Below are 20,921 nucleotides of genomic sequence, written 5' to 3' on the forward strand. Positions count from 1 at the left end.
AAAGGTAGCACAGATATTATACAGAATTAAGTTGCTATGAATAAGCTTGATAGCAACGGGTTTCGAAGCAATATTAGGCAGTCCCTGGGTGCCACAAATGGTTAAGCTCTCAGCTACTAACTGAAATCCACCCAGCAGCACCTCACGAGAAAGGCCTGGTGATCTGCTTTTGAAAGATCACAGCCATTAAAAACCCTAGGGAACACAGTTCTGCTCTGAGGCATATGGGGTCACCATGAGTTGGAATTGATGGCATCTGCTTTTGGTATTTGTTTGTTTGTATGGCAATATATAGAAGTGGAAAAAAGGCACTTAAGAAGCACAGAGAAGGGAGTTTCGGGTGGGGGCCAAGACGGCTGACTAGGTAGAAGCTACCTGGGATCCCTCTTGCAACAAAGACTCAGAAAAACGAGTGAATCGATCACATACATGACAATCTACGAACCCTGACCATCAAACACAGATCTAAAGAGTTGACCTGAGTGACAGAGACTGAGAACGAACAACCACGGGGAAGCAGCGACTGTTTTTGGAGCCTGGAGCCAGCGTCCCAGTCAGGAAACCTTGGCGCCGGGCTTTGGACTGGGCGCAGGGGAGCTGAGCACGGCATCCTGACACGGCGCAAACATGGGACGCAGCCCTAGCCCCCAGAAGTGACCTCAGGGGAAGCCCAGCAAGTGCACACAGACAGTGCAGCAAAGCGGCTGACAGAAAGAAAAGTCACTGGGAGGCAGCAACTGGTTTTGAAGCCAGGAGTGCAGTGTCCCAGCTGGGGAACCTTGGCACTGGGCTTTGGACTGGGAGCGGAGGAACTAACCATAGCTTCTGAGACAGCGCAAGCACAGGACGCGGGCCTGACCCTCGGGGGCTATCTTTACCCGGCCAGCGCACACAGTCGATGCGCCCTTCAGGAATCTCAGATAAAACAGTCATCCCAATCAAGATAAGTAACTCTGTCTATATTCCGGGGTGCTACTCTCTCCTATTTATCTGAACCCTCCCCTCCCCTTCCCAGACGGCTTCATTAACATCGGAATTTCCTCAGCCAGACAGGGAAGTGCTCTGCGGTTTTCTTTTTTTTTGGTCTTTTCCTAACCCATTCTCCTGGCCTGAGAGAAGCAGCTACAAAAAACCCAAGGACCAAAAATCCTTCCCTAATTGGACTAAAAATACAGAACCAGCTCCAGCCAAACATATGTGATCCACAGTCTTGGGCTTTCATCCCTACAGGGAACAAGGTGGCTATTATAATGCAAAGGCAATTCTGATAGGGATCTGACTATAATTGTTTTAGTGGATTACTGGAAACACAAGTTTCCCAGGTCTGATATCTCTGCTTATTCAACAGAGCCCTCACTGACCCTCAACAGGGAACTGAGGACTGAAGCTCCCCCCAGACTACCTAGCCTCCTGCCTTAGGGGGTCTAAGGAGGGTGGCACCTACCAATCTGTAGAGGTACTTGCATTGGGGGCCTAAGGTACAGCTGCAGAGCCCACCCACCAAAGTGCTTTAGTAATAGAGACACACCTACCTCACTGGCACTTGGGGGAAGCCTGTCAGCATCCTGCCCCCCGGAGTGTGAACCCCTGCTGCTACTAGAATCTGGTGCACATAACTATCTCCACTACCTCTCTAGGTGGATAGGTGACAGTCTGCACCACACACTTGATAACCCAAAATCAGATTCCACTCAAGAACAGTGAATGGACTCTTAGGCTTATATATCTGGTAACAGCCCAAACCAGCTGGTAATATGACATAAGTGATTCAAGGGCTACAACAATCAAGACAGCACAATCTAGTAGCCCATCTATGTATATTGAAAGAAAACAAAACAAGATAAGACTCAATGAGCAAATATAGAATAAATCACTACAATATCTTAGAGATGGCTCGGAGACAGCAGTCGGTATCAAACCACATAAAGAAGCAGACCATGATTGCTTCTACAACTCCCCAAATTAAAGAATCAAAATCCTTCCCAAATGAAGATACAATCCTGGAATTGCCAGATACAGAATATAAAAAACTAATTTACAGAATGCTTCAAGACATCAGGGATGAAATAAGGCAATCTACAGAAAAAGCCAAGGAACACACTGATAAAGCAGTTGAAGAAATCAAAAAGATTATTCAAGAACATAGTGGAAAAGTTAATAAGCTGCAAGAATCAACAGAGAGACAGCATTCAGAAATCCAAAAGATTAACAGTAAAATTACAGAATTAGACAACTCAATAGGAAGTCAGAGGAGCAGACTCGAGCAATTGGAATGCAGAGTGGGAGATCTGGAGGACAAGGGAATTGACACCAATATAGCTGAAAAAAAATCAGATAAAAGAATTTTAAAAAATGAAGACAACCTAAGAATCATGTGGGACTCTATCAAGAAGAATAACTTGCGTGTGATTGGAGTCCCAGAACAGGGAGGGATAACAGAAAATACAGAGAGAATAGTTGAAGATCTGTTGGCAGAAAACTTTCCTGACATCATGAAAGATGAAAGGATATCTATCCAAGATACTCTTCGAACCCCATATAAGACTGATCTAAAAAGAAAATCACCAAGACATATTATCATCAAACTTGCCAAAACCAAAGATAAAGAGAAAATTTTAAAAGCAGCCAGGGAGAAAAGAAAAGTCACCTACAAAGGAGAATAAATAAGAATAAGTTCAGACTACTCAGCAGAAACCACGCAGTCAAGAAGGCAATGGGATGACACATACAGAGCACTGAAGGAGAAAAACTGCCAGCCAAGCACTGAAGGAGAAAAACTGCCAGCCAAGGATCATATATCCAGCAAAACTCTCTCTAAAATATGAAGGCGAAATTAAGATATTTACAGATAAACACGAGCTTAGAGAATTTGCAAAAACCAAACCAAAGTTACAAGAAATACCAAAGGAAATTGTCTGGTCAGAAAACCAATAATATCAGATTCCAGCACAACACAAGGTCAAAGAACAGAACATCCTGATATCAACTCAAATAGAGAAATGACAAAAACAAATCAAGATTAATTTTAAAATGAAAAAAATGCTCAAAACAGGGAATCATTGAAGTCAATATGTAAAAGATCACAATAATCAAAAAGAGGGACTAAATACAGGAAGTACAGAATTGCCATATGGAGAGGGAAACAAGGTGATATAGGACAATACACGTTAGGTTTTTATTTAGAAAAATACGGGTAAATATTAAGGTAACCACAAAGAGGTATAACAACTCCATAATTCAAAATAAAAACCAAGAAAAACATAACGACTCAGCAAACATAAAGTCAACTGCTATGATAATTAGGAACACACAATTTACAAAGAAAAACGGCTCCGCACAAAAAAGTAAGTGGAAAATGAAATTGTCAACACACACAAAAAGGCATCGAGATGACAACACTAAATACTTACTTATCTATAATTACACTGAATGTAAATGGACTAAATGTACCAATAAAGAGACAGAGAATCTCAGACTGGATAAAGAAACACGATCCGTCTGTATGCTGCCTACAAGAGACACACCTTAGACTTAGAGACACAAACAAACTAAAACTCTTAGGATGAAAAAAAATATATCAAGCAAACAACAAGCAAAAAAGAGCAGGAGTAGCAATATTAATTTCTGACAAAATAGACTTTAAAGTTAAATCTACCACAAAGAATAAAGAAGGACACTACATAATGATTAAAGGGACAATAGACCAGGAAGATATAACCATCTTAAATATTTATGCACCCAATGACAGGGCTGCAAGATACATAAAACAAACTTTAACAGAACTGAAAAGTGAGATAGACACCTCCACAATTACAGTAGGAGACTTCAACACACCACTTTCGGAGAAGGACAGGACTACCATTAAGAAGTTCAATAGAGACACGGAAGACCTAACTGGTACAATCAACCAACCTGACCTCGTAGACCTATACAGAACACTCCACCCAACTGCTGCAAAGTATACTTTTTTTCCTAGTGCACATGGAACATTCTCTAGAATAGACCACATATTAGGTCATAAAACAAACCTTTGCAGAATCCAAAACATCAAAATACTACAAAGCATCTTCTCAGGTCCCAAAGCCATAAAAGTGGAAATCAATAACAGAAAAATTAGGGAAAAGAAATCAAATACGTGGAAACTGAACAATACCCTCCTGAAAAAAGCTTGGGTTATAGAAGACATTAAGGAGGGAATAAAGAAATTCATAGAATGCAATGAAACACTTCCTATCAAAACCTCTGGGACACAGCAAAAGCAGTGCTCAGAGGTCAATTTATATCGATAAATGCACACATACATAAAGAAGAAACAGCCAAAATCAGAGAACTATCCCCACAAGTTGAACAAATAGAAAGTGAGCAACAAAAGAATCCATCAGGCACCAGAAGAAAACAAATAATAAAAATTAGAGCTGAACTAAATGAATTAGAGAACAGAAAAACAATTGAAAGAATTAACAAAGCCAAAAGCTGGTTCTTTGAAAAAATTAACAAAATTGATAAACCATTGGTCACACTGACTAAAGAAATACAGGAAAGGAAACAAATAACCCGAATAACAAACAAGATGGGTCACATCACAACAGACCCAACTGAAATTAAAAGAATCGTATCAGATTATTATGAAAAACTGTACTCTAACAAATTTGCAAACCTAGAAGAAATGGATGAATTCCTAGAAAAACACTACCTACCTAAACTAACACAATCAGAAGTAAAACAAATAAATAGACCCGTAACAAAAAAAGAGATTGAAATAGTAATCAAAAAACTCCCAACAAAAAAAAGCCCTGGCCCAGACGGCTTTACTGCAGAGTTCTACCAAACTTTCAGAGAAGAGTTAACACCACTACTACTAAAGGTATTTCAAAGCATAGAAAATGACAGAATACTACCTAACCCATTCTATGAAGCCACCATATCCCTGATACCAAAACCATGTAAAGACATCACAAAAAAAGAAAATTACAGACCTATATCCCTCATGAACATAGACGCAAAAATCCTCAACAAAATTCTAGCCAATAGAATTCAACAACATATCAAAAAAATCATCCACCACAACCAAGTGGGATTTATACCGGGTATGCAAGGCTGGTTTAATATTAGAAAAACCATTAATGTAACCCACCATATAAATAAAAAAAAAAGACAAAAACCACATGATCTTATCAATTGATGCAGAAAAGGCATTTGACAAAGTCCAATACCCATTTATGATAAAAACTCTCACCAAAATAGGAATTGAAGGAAAATTCCTCAACATAATAAAGGGCATCTATACAAAGCCAACAGCCAACATCACTCTAAATGGAGAGAGCCTGAAAGCATTTCCCTTGAGAACGGGAACCAGACAAGGATGCCCTTTATCACCACTCTTATTCAACATTGTGCTAGAGATCCTAGCCAGAGCAATTAGGCTAGACAAAGAAATAAAGGGCATCCAGATTGGTAAGGAAGAAGTAAAATTATCTCTATTTGCAGATGACATGATCTTATACACAGAAAACCCTAAGGAATCCTCCAGAAAACTACTGAAACTAATAGAAGAGTTTGGCAGAGTCTCAGGTTATTTTTTTTTTCAGGATATACGATAAACATACAAAAATCACTTGGATTCCTCTACATCAACAGTAAGAACATCGAAGAGGAAATCACCAAATCAATACCATTCACAGTAGCCCCCAAGAAGATAAAATACTTAGGAATAAACCTTACCAAAGATGTAAAAGACCTATACAAAGAAAACTACAAAGTACTACTGCAAGAAACTAAAAAGGACCTACATAAATGGAAAAACATACCTTGCTCATGGATAGGAAGACTTAACATAGTAAAAATGTCTATTCTACCAAAAGCCATCTACACTTACTATGCACTTCCGATCCAAATTCCAATGACATTTTTTAATGTGATGGAGAAACAAATCACCAACTTCATATGGAAGGGAAAGAAGCCCCAGATAAGTAAAGGATTACTGAAAAAGAAGAAGAAAGTGGGAGGCCTCACTCTACCTGATTTCAGAAGCTATTACACAGCCACAGTAGTCAAAACAGCCTGGTACTGGTACAACAACAGGCACATAGACCAATGGAACAGAATTGAGAACCCAGATATAAATCCATCCACATATGAGCAGCTGATATTTGACAAAGGCCCAGTGTCAGTTAATTGGGGAAAAGATAGTCTTTTTAACAAATGGTGCTGGCATAACTGGATATCCATTTGCAAAAAAATGAAACAGGACCCATACCTCCCACCATGCACAAAAATTAACTCCAAGTGGATCAAAGACCTAAACATAAAGACTGAAATGATAAAGATCATGGAAGAAAAAATAGGGACAACCTTAGGAGCCCTAAGACAAGGCATAAACAGAATAGAAAACATTACCAAAAATGATGAAGAGAAACCAGATAACTGGGAGCTCCTAAAAATCAAACACCTATGCTCATCTAAAGACTTCAGCAAAAGAGTAGAAAGACCACCCACAGACTGGGAAAGAATTTTCAGCTATGACATCTCCGACCAGCGCCTGATCTCTAAAATCTATATGATTCTGTTAAAACTCAACCACAAAAAGACAAACAACCCAATCAAAAAGTGGGCAAAGGATATGAACATGCACTTCATTAAAGAAGATATTCAGGCAGCTAACAGATACATGAGAAAATGCTCTCGATCATTAGCCGTTAGAGAAATGCAAATTAAAACTACGATGAGATTCCATCTCACTCCAACAAGGCTGGCATTAATCCAGAAAACACAAAATAATAAATGTTGGAGAGGCTTCGGAGAGATTGGAACTCTTATACACTGCTGGTGGGAATGTAAAATGGTACAACCACTTTGGAAATCTATCTGGCGTTTTCTTAAAAAGTTAGAAATAGAATTACCATACATCCCAGAAATCCCACTCCTTGGAATATACCCTAGAGAAATAAGAGCCTTTACACCAACAGATATATGCACACCCATGTTTATTGCAACTCTGTTTACAATAGCAAAAAGCTGGAAGCAACTAAGGTGTCCATCAACGGATGAATGGTTAAATAAATTATGGTATATTCACACAATGGAATACTACTCATCGATAAAGAACAGTGACGAATCTGTGAAACATTTCATAACATGGAGGAACCTGGAAGGCATTATGCTGAGTGAAATTAGTCAGAGGCAAAAGGACAAATATTGTATAAGACCACTATTATAAGATCTTGAGAAATAGTATAAACTGAGCACACATACTTTTGTGGTTACGAGGCGGGGAGAGGGGGAGTGTGGGAGAGGGTTATTTACTGATTAGCTAGTAGATAAGAACTACTTTAGGCGAAGGGAAGGACAATACTCAATACACGGAAGGTCAGCTCAACTGGACTGGACCGAAAGCAGTTTCCGGGATAAACTTAATGCTTCAAAGGTCAGCGGAGCAAGGGCGGGGGTTTGGGGACTATGGCTTAAGGGGACTTCGAAGTCAATTGGCAAAATAATTCTACTATGAAAACATTCTGCATCCCACTTTGAAATTGTGGCATCTGGGGTCTTAAAGGCTAACAAGCGGCCATCTAAGATGCATCAATTGGTCTCAACCCACCTGGATCAAAGGAGAATGAAGAACACCAAGGTCACACGATAACTGTAAGCCCAAGAGACAGAAAGGGCCACACGAACCAGAGACTTACATCATCCTGAGACCGGAAGAACTAGTTGGTGCCCGGCCACAACCGATGACTGCCCTGACAGGGAGCACAACAGAGAACCCCTGAGGGAGCAGAACAGTGGGATGCAGACCCCAAATTCTCATAAAAAGACCAGACTTAATGGTCTGACTGAGACTAGAGGAATCCCGGTGGTCATGGTCCCCAAACCTTCTGTTGGCCCAAGATAGGAACCATTTCCAAAGACAACTCATCAGACATGGAAGGGACTGGACAATGGGTAGGAGAGAGATGCTGACGAAGAGTGAGCTACTTGTATCAGGTGGACACTTGAGACTGTGTTGGCATCTCCTATCTGGAGGGGAGACAGGAGGGTAGAGAGGGTTAGAAACTGGCAAAATCGTCACAAAAGGAGAGATTGGAAGGAGGGAGCTGGGTAACTCATTAGGGGGAGAGTAAGTGGGAGTATGGAGTAAGGTGTATATAAGCTTATATGTGACTGACTTGATTTGTAAACTTTCACTTAAAGCACAAGAAAAATTATTAAAAAAAAAAAAAGAAGAAGCACAGAGAAGAGAACCTAGGGCATTCAGAAAAAAGCAGCCCAGAAGAGGAACTGTTTTGAGAAAGGCTTTGAAGGACAACCAGCACTTCAGTATAGGCAGAAAAGTATAGGAAGGACATACAGATCAAAGAGAACTAAGGCAAAGGGAGATTTGAAAAAATCTGACATAGTGCAGGATATTCAAATAATCTTAGACCAAAAAATTTTATGGTCTAAGAACTTAAAACAGTTCAGGTTGGTTTATCGTACTTCAATTGCTTTTTTATTCTACAGTGGATAAATAATCTCAACATCTCACACTAAATGGAAATTTTCAGATAAATCAGAAAAGTGTAAGATAACAAAAAGAGTTAAAATGTTCAGTTCATGGGGTCATCAGTAGCAACTAGGTAGTCAACTACCCCTACTAGTAATTTAATTAACCGCTTTAAGTGACTGCTTAGTCCTACTTCACTGCCTTGACTGCTGTATGGTATACCTACTATAGAATCAGGGCCTTCATTTTTCGCAGCGAAAATCAGCTCTTACATCAAAAACCCACGAGAACAACAGCTAGTACAGTGTTCTATTGTTATTGTTGTCGGGTGCTGTTGAGTCAATTCCAACTCAGAGTAACCCCATACGAGAGAGTAGTACTGCCCCATAGGATTTTCTTGTCTATAATCTTTGTGGAAGCAGGTCATCAGGTCCTTCTTCCAAGGTGCCATTAGGTAGATTCAAACTGCCAACCTTTCAGTTAGTAGTCAATGCTTAACTGTTGCGCCGACAGTATACTGCGTTCTATACAAAGTGGAAAATCAAAAACCATTGCTAACTAAGTGGCCTGCATGGTTCTAGCAGCTACGAAATATTAGAAACCACTGGGAAAGTGCCAAATGTTAAAGTGTTTAATAGTTTCTTTTTTAAGAAGAAATCTTTTTCACAACTGGCACCTATCACAATGGTTTGTACAAACAGAACCCTCAAAAAACGCTTGTCAAATAGAAAATGAATCTAAGTAGGACTTATAAAATACATAATGTTTTGTCATCAACTATTACAATATTAATACTGTTACCTGAAAACCCTGGTGGCGTAATGGTTAACAGCTACAGCTGCTAACCAAAAGGTTGGCAGTTCGAATCCAAGGCGCTCCTTGCAAAGCCCTATGGGGCAGTTCTACTCTGTCCTATAGGGTCAGTACAAGTTGGAATCCACTCAACGGCAATGGGTTTGGTGGTTTTTTTTTTTTGGTCCACCTAATTTACTTATCAACTATCTTGTTATCTGACATTTCACATTTATGGTAATAGTAAAAAATCTACTATCCTACTATTTTGTGCATTAACGAGGTGGGCATGGCAACAATGGCTGTGGAGTGTCCCCTTCCCCAAGGAGGGTCTCAGGGCGGCCTCTGGGAAGCTGGACCATGCTTCCCGTCACCTTCCACTCCTCCCTGCTGGCGGGGGCACCACATCCAGCTGCTGTGCAGAGCCAGCTACTTCCATGGCCAAGGCCCCCAAGTGGCTGCTCAGGCAGCACAGAGCCAGCAGGCACCGGTTCTGAGGTCCCAGCTCCTATGTGGCCTGAGGCCCTGCAGCTCAAAATTGTTGTGGAGTGGGAAGAAAGGAAAGAAAGAGGCATCAGAAAGGGCGTTTGGAAGAAACGTGTACAAGTTTAATGACATTCCAAAGTAAGCCAAACTGGGCCTAAAGCCTCCATTTTGCTGGGGCCGGGTATGTGGCCCAGCTCCTAGTGCCCTTTCAGGAAGCCCAGAGCCTTGGTAACTCACCAGGCCCAGAGAAAAGAGCAGGCTCCTGGATTGTGAACACAGGGCTTGCACGGGTAGGAGTGGAACCCTGGAGGCAGCTCTGGGAGGGAAGCTCTGACCCAGCACAGGAAGAAGGTAAAGTAGTTAAGCTGTGGGCCCTCACACAGCCCGGCTTTATCCAGCTTTGTCTCCTCCAAGCCTCCTTCCTTGCGCAAGAATAATCCATAACTGGACTCATCACAGTAATGAGCACATCAGTAAATCTTAAAAAAACCCACTGTCGTCGAGTCGATTCTGACTCACAGCGACCCTATATCTGACTCATAGCGACCCTATAGCACAGAGTAAATCTTAGTGGTCATTATTTCTATGATTGTATTTTCCTAAAAAAAAAAAATCAGACAAATGTATGGTCTGAAAATAGAAAAAAAAAATTCTCCATTTTCATGTAACACCGATTTTCACAAAATGACCTGGTCTTTGGAACCTAGCCATGTCAATAAGTGAGGAGTGGGTGTATTACAGGAGCCGGGGTGGTGCAGTGGTTAAAGTGCTCCACTGCTAACCAAAAGGTCAGCAGTTCGAACCCACCACAGGAGAAAGATGTGGCAGTCTGCTTCCGTAAAGATATACAGCCTTAGAAGCCCTGTGGGACAGTTCTACTCTGCAGTATAGGCTCACTATGAGTCAGAATGAACTCAACAGCAGTGGGTTTGGTTTCAGCTGGTTTGGGTGTATTACATTATTATACACAAATAAATTCATGATGCCATATTTTTAAGCAAATAATGCAAGTGTTATACTTTTTTTTGCCAACCTTGCCCTTCCCCTGGGAAGTATTTTTGTAAGCGTGTTATGCTAATTTTTTGACATGTTGCTGTAAAAAAATTAGCATACTATGCTAACAAAAATACCTTATGTGGGGGGAAGGGCGCTGTTGGCAAAAAACATATCACACCTGTTATTTGCATAAAAATACAGTATACATTGTTCACTATTATTTTACAGAAAAACCAAATAGGTGCTATGGTCTGAAGGAAAAAATGAGATTTTGAAGCTAAAAGACCTAAGTATAAGTATGATATTCCTAACACTGTTACTTCAAAAGTCAGGTTAAATATTTTAGGTACACTACTCAGCTTCTATTAGCTTTCTATTTCCTCATCTGTAAAATGAATATGATAACAATAACTCCTCATGCTCCCATTGTGAAATTAAAAGAGACAGCACATATCAAGTACCCTGTAAGCCAACAAGTGCTATACAAAATAGTATTAAATTGACTGTTTTCTAGTTGATTTCCCACAACAGAAACATTCTCGTTTCCTCTCCCGCATTCTACACAATCTGATCTATTAAGCATCCTCAAAGCATATGCCAAATCCATCCACACCACACCACCATTATTGCTTCTACTCCTGTCCAAACATCATTAGTTCTCACCTGGACTTTTGCATCCACCTTCCATCTAGTCTCCCTGCTCCTACTCTTGCTCACCCTACCTACTCTAAGCCATTTAAAAGCCAAAGCTATCTTTTAAACAGAGTCTCTGGGTGCTACAAATGGCAATGCATGCTTGGCTGCTAACTGAAAGGTTGGATGGAGGTTCAAGTCCACCCAGAGGTGACTTGGAAGAAAGGCCTGGCATCTATTACCAAAAATTCAGCCACTGAAAAGCCTACTCTGACACACATGAGGTCACCATGAATGGAACTCAAGGATGACAACTGGTTTAATCTTTTAAATACGTAAATTGAACCACATCACTCACCTCCTTTCACAGTGAGAAGAAAGCTTAACTCCTAACCATGGCTGAAGGCCCTACATGATGCAACCCTATAAGACCTCATCTCCTACCATTAGTCCTTTCATTAAACAGCTACAGTGGCCTTCTTACTGTTCCTTAAACACACTATAAGCTCCTTCCTAACCCAGGGCCCTTGCATTCCCTGGTGACTCTATCTAGAATGTTCAAGAACTTAGCACTGCTCACTCCCTCACTTTCTCTGGATCTGCTCAAATGTCACTGCCTCACAAAGACCTTCCCTAAACATTCTTCTTGAAATGTTGAGTCTTCCCCTTATCACTCTCTACCCTATTACTCTGATTTTCTGCATAGCCCTTATCAGTTCTGAAATTATATTACTTATTTACTTGTTTATTTTTCTACTAGAATATAAACATCATGACTGCAAAGAAATTGTATTTTCTTGTTAGTCATTATATCCCAGTATTTGCATAGAGTAGAGGCTCAATTAAAATTTGGTTAATGAATAAGTGAACACATAATACATAAACTAAAGGGAGGATTTGAAATCCCCCCTTTAGTTTATATATTATGTGTCCCACAAAAACAGTAAATTGTCCATAAATAACTTTAATGTCATGAGTAAAACCTGAATATCTGGGTAGCCTCAAAAGGATTTATCCCACCTTGGAATTGGAAGTAGACTCCAAGAAACAAAGTCTGTTGCCAAATCCTTCTGCTGCCAAACATAGTTTCTGTTGCTCTTTGTGGATGGTTGCTGTACACTGCAGAACCACTTCGTCATCCTGCAAAGGGGGAGAAAAAGAGGGAAAATGTGAGATTTGACATGACTGAATAAGTTTAAATCAAATCTAGAAGAATATGAATTTGGGGCATTTTAAAATCCAGAGCAAATGTAAGAGCAACTGTCAAGAAAACTACGGAGTCAATTCTCAGAGCACTTTTTATTTGCAGAAGAGTAACTTGGGTTGGGGGTACTGGCATTCAATGCAAGCAATAGTTTTCTCACTATCATTACTGACCTCAGGAGACAACCCGCATGGACAACAGTAAAATATAGGACTTCCATAATATCACTCTTAACATTGTGATAATCATCAATAGAAATTATCTCGTATGTTTGTATGACATCCTATATCATCAAGAATGGAACAGATCTGAAGCTAGAAATTAATAACAGAAAAAAACAATCTGGAAAATGCACAAACATGTAAATTAAACAACACGCTATTAACTACCAACGGGTCAAGAAATCAAAAGCAAAATCACAAATTTTCTAGAGTCAAATGAAAATGAAAGCACAACATACCAAAACTTATGGAATGCAGTGAAGGCAGTACTCAGAGGGAAACTAATAGCAATAAATGCCTACATGAAAAAAGATGAAAGATCTCAAATCAACAGCCTAACTCGACAGCTCCAGGAACTAGAAAGAGAAGAGCAAACTAAGCCTAAAGCTACCAGAAGAAAGGAAATAACAAAGATCAGAGCAGAAAACTGAAAAGAGAAAAACAATAAAGAGAATCAATAAAACCAGAAGGTGGTTCTCTGAAAACATCAATAAAACTGGCAAAGTTTTAGCTAGACTGACAAAGAAAAGATGCAAATAGCCAAAATAAAAAATGAAAGAGAGGACATTACAATTGATCCAATAGAAATAAAGAGACTTTTGACAGAATATTACGAACAACTATATGGCAACAAACTGGATAACCTAGATGAAACAGATAAATTCTTAGAAGGGCACAACCTACCCAAACCAACCCAAGAGGAAATAGAAGGTCCTCAGCAGGCCCATAACAAGTGAAGAGAATGAGTCAGTGACCAAAAAACTCCCAACCAAAAAAAAAAAATCCTGGGCCAGATAGCTTCACTGGGGAATTCTAACAAATATTTAGAGACGAATTAACACCAACACTTAGAGAAGGAAGGAATACTCCCTAATTCATTCTATGAAGTAAACATAACCATGACACCAAAACCAAGGACACCACAAAAAAAAGAAAACTAGTGAACAGAATCCAACAACATATTAAAAGATTCATACAGCATAACCAAGTGGGATTTATTACAGAAATGAAGGGATGGTTCAACATTTGAAAGTTAATCAACGTAATAAACTGCATCAACAGAACAAAGGAAAAGAACGACATGATTATCTCTCTGGATACAGAAAAAGCATTTGATAAAATCCAACACCCTTCCTTGACTGAAAACCCTAAAGAAAATGGGAATAAAAGGGAAATTCCTCAATATGATTCAGGTTATATATGAAAAGAAAATAGCCAATACTGTACTTAATGGAGAAAGACTAAGAGCTTTCCCTTGAAATCCAGAACAAGACAAGGGTACCCACTCTCACTGCTTCTATTCAATATTGTATTAGAAGTTCTAGCCAGAGCAATAAGACAAGAAAGAGAAATAAAATGTATCCAGATTGGAAAAGAAGAATTAAAATTATCTCTATTCACAAATGATATGATCCTATACATAGAAATCTCAAAGAGTCCACAAGAAAACTTCTAGAGCTAACAGAGGAATTTTAAAAAGTTGCAGGGTATGAGATCAACAAATAAAATCAGCTGGGTTTCTATACACCAGAAATGACAAATCTGAAAAGGAAATTAGGGAAACAATTCCATTTATAATAGCATCTAAGAGAATAAAATACCTAGGAGTAAATTTAGCCAGGAATGCGAAGGACTTAATACAATGAAAATTATAAAACACTGATGAAAGAGATTAGAGAAGACTTAAATAAATGGAAAGACATTCTGTGTTCTTGGGTTAGAAGATTTAATATTGTTAAGATGTAAATATCACCCAAAATGATCTATAAATTCATGTAATCCTGATCAAAATTTCAACAGCCTTCTTTACAGAAATGAAGAAACCAATCCTCAACTTTATATGGAATGTCAAGAGGCCCCAAATAAGTAAAGCAGTGTTGGAAGAGAAAAACAAAGTAGGAAGACGCACTACATTCTTATTTTAAAACATACTATACAGGAACAGTAATCAAAAGAGCCTGGTACTGGTAGACACACAGACCAATGGAATAGAATTCAGACTCCAGAAATAAACCCACACATCTACCGTCACCTGATTTTTGACAAGGGTGCTAAGTCCATTCAACGGGGAAAAGAAGAGTGTCTTCAATAAATGCTGCTGGGAAAACTGGATTTCCACATGCAGAAAAATGAAAAAGGATCCACGCCTTTACACCATACACTCAAAAAAATTAAAAATGGATGAAGAACCTAAATGTGCAAACTAAAAGCATAAAATTCTCAGAATACAGGGGCAATGCTGTCAGGCCTAGCTTTTGACAATGGATTATCTAATATAATAACAAAAGCACAAAAAGCAAAAGACAAAATACATAAATAGAACCTCATAAAAATTAAAAACTTTTTTTCATCAAAAGATTTTACCAAAAAATAAAAAGACAAGCTACAGACTGGGAGCATATCTTCAGAAACAATATATCCAATAAGAATCTAATAGCCAAAGTATGTACAAAGTTTCAACAACTTAAGAACGAGAAGACAAATAATCCTATCATAAAATGGGCAAAGGACTTGAACAGACATTTCACCAAAGAGGACATTCAAATGGCCACCAAACACAAGAAAAGATGCTCAACATCATTAGCCATCAGAGAGATGCAAATTAAAACCACAATGAGACACCGTTTAACTCTGGCTAAAATTAAAAAAAGAGAAAATAACGAATGTTGACGAGGTTGTTGTAGTAAAATTTGAAACATTATTCACTGCTGGTGAGAATGCAAAATGGTGCGGTCATTCTTGAATCAGTGTAATGGTTCCTCAAAAAACTAAAAATAGAACTACCATATAATCCAGCAATTCCACTTCTAGGTATATACTCAAAAGACTTGAAAGCAGAGACTTGTACACCAATGTCCTTTGCAGCACTATTCATAATAGCCAAAAAATGGAAAAAACCTAAATGTCCACCAACAGATGAATGGATAAAAAAATGTGGTACATGCATACAATGGAATATTGCTCAGCCAGGAGAAGAAACGGAGGCTTGATACATGCTACAATATGGATGGAGCTTGAAGGCCTTATGCTGAGAAAAATAAGTCAGTCACAGAAGGACAAATATTGAATGATTTCACTTACATAAAAAGACAAGAAATTTCAAATGTATAGAGAACAAAGTTTATTAGTGGTAACCAGGGCAGGAGGGAAGGAGAAAAGGCAGGTTAATGGTGATGGAAAAATCGCGTTGATTAAGGGTAAGACTGCACGGCCAATTATTGCAATTGGCGTCAATAAGTTGCATGCCCGTTAAAAGTTGAATTGGCCAAAGTTGTGGAACAGATATATTTACAACAATGGCCAAAAAAAAAGAGTAGCTACTTAGGCTGCTTATGTACAACTGAAAAACTTCATGGGATTTGGTTTCTGGGTTTGGAGGTTTAGGGTCATGGTTTCACAGGACATCCCAGTTAATTGGCCTAATAACATGTTTAGGGCTTCTGTTCTATCTCCTAGCTCTTCAAATAGTGCCTGGGATCTTAAAAGCTTGCAAGGGCCCATTAAGGCATGACAATTAGTCTCTATTTGTCTGGGGCACCACAGCAAGAAGAAGAATGAGAAATAGAAGGAGGATATGGAATGTGTGGCTAATTGCCTCCATGAACAACTGACTCCTTTGTCATGAGACCAGAAGAATCGGGTGGGGCCCGGCCTCCATTACCGAACATTTTGATCAAAGATTCTATAGGAGAATCCTAATCAAATGGGAGAAAATGTAGAGCAGAATTTAAAATTCTCATGGACTTCAGACTTTCTGGAGCCATGAAGGTTGGATGAACCTCTAAAACTATTGCCCTGAGACAATCTTTAAAGCTTAAACCAAAAATATCCCCCTTGAAGTCTTCTTAAAACCAAACAACACTTTAGCTTAACTAGTAAAAAATGTCTTCCTTGGACATTATGCTCTTTTAAGAACTATCCATATGGGATCAAAGTGATAACAGCAACAGGAAACATTAGATAGGAACCTTAGGGGTTAGTAAGTTTATGTTAATGGTGGAGAAATAACTCAGAAAAGGAGGGTGAGAATCGTTGCACAACTCAAAGAATATAATCAAGGTCACTGAATTACACATGTAGAAGCAGGTGAATTAGTGTGTGTTTGCTGCGTATATTCTCAACAATGACAACAAAATAAAACTAAAAAAAAAAAATATGAAAGAAACAGATTTATTAGCAGGCATACACATCCTTCCAAAACTAACACAGCAAAACAGGTCAATAACAGAGTTTCTGGTCCAAATTCATCAGAAAAGTCATCTTAGTTAAACCACACATTAACTATGTGAATCATATTTCAAATGATGATGGTTTACTTCAAATGGTTATAGATGATTCATTAGTTCAATTCTTTGAAATGCAACACTGGCTTCCAGTGAATGAGAGACAGGGATTATAAGAAAAGCTATACATGGGAAACAATGATGTAGAGAATGACTCAGTAGAAAAAAGCAAGAAATAGTGCAACGAACATGGACTTGGGAATTAGGGAGATCTGGATTCCACCCCAGCTCTGCCATGTACTAGGTTATGTGATCCTAGGCAGAATAATGAATCTCAAATGAGGAGATAAGACAGAGAAAGTACCTTCTACAACGATGGGCCTACAAAAGGCCCTACACAGACACCAAATAAGTGGAGTTATAGTTATCACATTCAAAACAAATTATCTCATTTACCAGATTCTAACTGCTAAATACCTAAAAAGTCTAACCATTTATATTTTGACATTTCAACTTCAAAGAAACAGAAGCACACATAACAGGGTAGTAGAAGAATACATACATTCATCAACCCTTTCAATTAACATCAGTAGCAAAAAGGGGCATATAAGTACATCCTAGAAAATTCTCTCCATGGTGGAACGGCAGGTTGGAAGTGATGAGATACGATGAATCTTCAGAAGCAGAAAAGAAGCCTGAAGACTATGCAACGTAAATTTAAAAAGTGAAAATTCAACTTGCACTTATTTCCTATACGCAGCAGCAACACTTAGTCTCTAACTTATAGTACCAGTCACCCGTGAAGCCCCATCACAAAGCAACCACTTCCTAACTAGCCCTCCAGGTGTTCATTAATTTCCAGTGATCGTTGTATTTAAAAAGTTGTTGGCTAAGAAAAAAATGACATTATTTTCCTAGGAGTACATCTGAATATAAATTCATGCTCAGCATGGCTAAAATAAGAAAAAAATAACAAAGTACTTCTGGAACTTATATATTCTGTAAGATCAAAGATACACCGTGTTTTCAAAGTATGTAGTGCTAATAAAAAAGATCCAAATTGTGTTGTGCTCAATGTCTTACTAAATCCCCACAGTCTTTTACTGTTCTAGAGGTAGAACAAGAAAGAAAGTGAAACTGTACATTGTTCCTGTATGTAAGTGTAGGGGTGGTGAGAGGGCTGGGGAAAAGAGAATGAGGAGAAGATGTTGAGCAGTGAATTATTGGAGGGTATGTGTGCATGTGTGCATGTAGGTATGTGCGTGTGTCTTGCTCTTTCTTTTCGTGACTCTGAGCAAGACTAACTTGATTGTGCTTCCCATGCCGGGAGGCCACACACAGTAAACCACTCTCATGATCACCATATTCAAAATACAGCCCCTATTTTACTCTGAAACCCTTCTCTTGCCCCCTCCTCTTTATTATCACTTCCTGATGCTATATTCTATAACTATATGCTATTTTGATATTTTTTAATTGTCTCCCTCCCCTATTAGGACATTAAGTTTTATAAGGGAAGGGACTTTGTCAAGTGTATCCCAAGACCTGCAAGAATGCTGGCTCAGAGGAAGCACTCAATCAAGAAATACCTGTTGAACGAATAAATGACCTCTAATGAATCTTTTTTTTTTTGATCAATCTTTTTGGTAAAGCAGAGGTTCCGTGAAAACGAGGGAAGCCCTCAGTGAAGTGAATTGACACAACCATCACAACGAAGTACTCAACCATATTATATCCATGACCATGAAGATGGCCTGGGACCAGGCATCAGTTTGTTCTGTGGTACATAGGGTCGCCATGAGTCCATGCCAACTTGAGGGTAATTAACAACAATGAATCTGATTCTAAAAATATGCAAATTCCATCCACACCTGATGGTGGCAATTTACAGGGGTTTCTGCCTTTCCTTGGTAACAAGTATCAAATGAAAGATAGTTCCTTCAAAGCCAACATCTTGATCCATTCCAGAAGACCCACCAACCCAGTGCCGTCAAGTCGATTCCGACTCACAGTGACTCTATAGGACAGAGTAGAACTACCCCATAGAGTTTCCAAGGAGCACCTGGCAGATTAGAACTGCCGACCCTTTGGAGCCTTAAAATTTTATTTAGGATCCTCCCACTCTACTTCCATATTAATTTTCTAATAGATGTTTAATAATACGGAACACACTTCTTAAACCATGACTGTGCTAAGTTACTTGCAGACAGGGATCACTTCTTCTCAGTTACATAAGCCAAATTCTCTCCATCTGTATGTGTTTCCAGGCTATTACTTGTTCTGTCAGAGCAGGGACAAGATTTATTTCATTCATCATTATATCCCTAGTCTAATACTGTGCCTGGCAAATACAACATACTCGATTAACGATTGCTTGTCACAATCCACCTTATAATTGCTCATAAAAATGTGTGACAGAATGGAGTTTCTTTCTAGAATTAGCAAGGTAAGATCCTATTTAATTTCCAATTAAAGCTAGTATTACATGATCCCATTAAGTGATTTCACGGCTCCGTGCAGCCAGGAAATAGAGCAATATGGGAGGAAAATTACTTATCCTGCCTATTAGATCTATGACAAACCTTAACGTATCACAAGCATCCCTGACATCAATATAAAACCCAATTGCATGAATGAAGAAAAAAGCAATCTAAGTTCCCCACTCCCGCCTATTTCAACATAAACATAATAAAATTTTGATTGCAATGCTCTTTCCATATGCAATCGAAGTAAATCAATGCATCGTACTCCTGAAAAATCAAGAAATGCACTTGATAACTCTGGTCATTAAAAATATCATTCACATCACGCCCAGTGCTTTCCTTAAACTCATGCTATGCTTGTCCTCTAAAACATTTATGCAGATTTAGACTTTCTTTGGCTAGCCCTTTCCCTCAGTTGCCTCCTGAGAATCTTTCCAGTTAGCTACAACTCAAAAAGCTCACCACATGTATTTTATCCTGTGGTTAATCTGTCAAGCTGTTCAGGTTCAATTCTACTGAAACCAGGACTCCAGTGAAAATGGATGTTTTAGTTAAAACATAAGGCAGTCATACCTTCATCCCATTGAGACCACAGACCATAAGATGTGCTCAGTAAGTACATGTTGAATTGATTCCCTTTTGTTAAATCCGTTTGTATTCTTCCTATGACCTTAAAATGTTTCAGAACAGAGATCTACTATCTATAGGGTGAGGCCACTACTAGATTACTGCAGTCCAGGCAGTTTTGAGATGAGTGAGACACGATTTCAATAACAAATGCTGCCAAGTCTACCGGAGTAGTAGTAACATGGAAAATAATTAGCAAGCAACAACATCAAAGATTTCACTCACACATGCATTCATCATTTAACAAGTATTTCCTAGGGGACACTGTGAGCACTTGAGATAAACCCTGAACAGATCACAGATCTCTGAACGCATTGGGCTTACATTCTGGCAGGGGCAGCCTAATAACTTTGTAAATGACGTTAGAAAAGTTCTTTGAGAAAAAAATAGAACAGTATTAGTGGAATCATGGGTGTTGCTGAGGTTAGGATGGCTGAAATGTTTATTTAACGGAACTGTCAAGGCCCTTGCTAAGATGGTGAAGTTTGAGCAAAGACTTGAAAGAGACAAGGGAATTACCGACATGACTATCTGGATGGAAAACATTGCAGGCACAGGGAGCAGCCAGTAAAAGGCCCCACAGGAGCGCACCTAGTATGTTCAATAAACAGGATGGAAGCCACTTTGGCTCCAGTAGATTGAGCATGGAGAACAGAGTAGGAGCTGGGGTCAGAGATAATGGTCTGGATCGTGACAGGCCTTGAGGCCAAAACTAAAACCAAACCCGTTGCCGTCGAGTCTATTCCAACTCATAGTGACCCTATAGGACAGAGG

The 20,921-nt window shown here is 39.0% G+C and overlaps 1 protein-coding gene across 6 annotated transcripts in view; it reads right to left on the minus strand.

Annotated features, from left to right (window-relative positions):
- RYR2 (ryanodine receptor 2) overlaps positions 1–20,921 on the minus strand; it is a 750,192-nt gene that overhangs the window by 529,313 nt on the left and 199,958 nt on the right. For all 6 annotated transcript variants that reach the window (XM_049868553.1, XM_049868552.1, XM_049868551.1 and 3 more), the window contains exon 2: positions 12,410–12,529. In XM_049868553.1, coding sequence (XP_049724510.1) covers positions 12,410–12,473 — 64 coding nt within the window. In that variant the 5' untranslated portion in view covers positions 12,474–12,529. The remainder of the gene's footprint in view (positions 1–12,409; positions 12,530–20,921) is intronic.

The sequence above is a fragment of the Elephas maximus genome, chromosome 24, assembly GCF_024166365.1.
Source record: "Elephas maximus indicus isolate mEleMax1 chromosome 24, mEleMax1 primary haplotype, whole genome shotgun sequence".
Classification (NCBI taxonomy): domain Eukaryota; kingdom Metazoa; phylum Chordata; class Mammalia; order Proboscidea; family Elephantidae; genus Elephas; species Elephas maximus.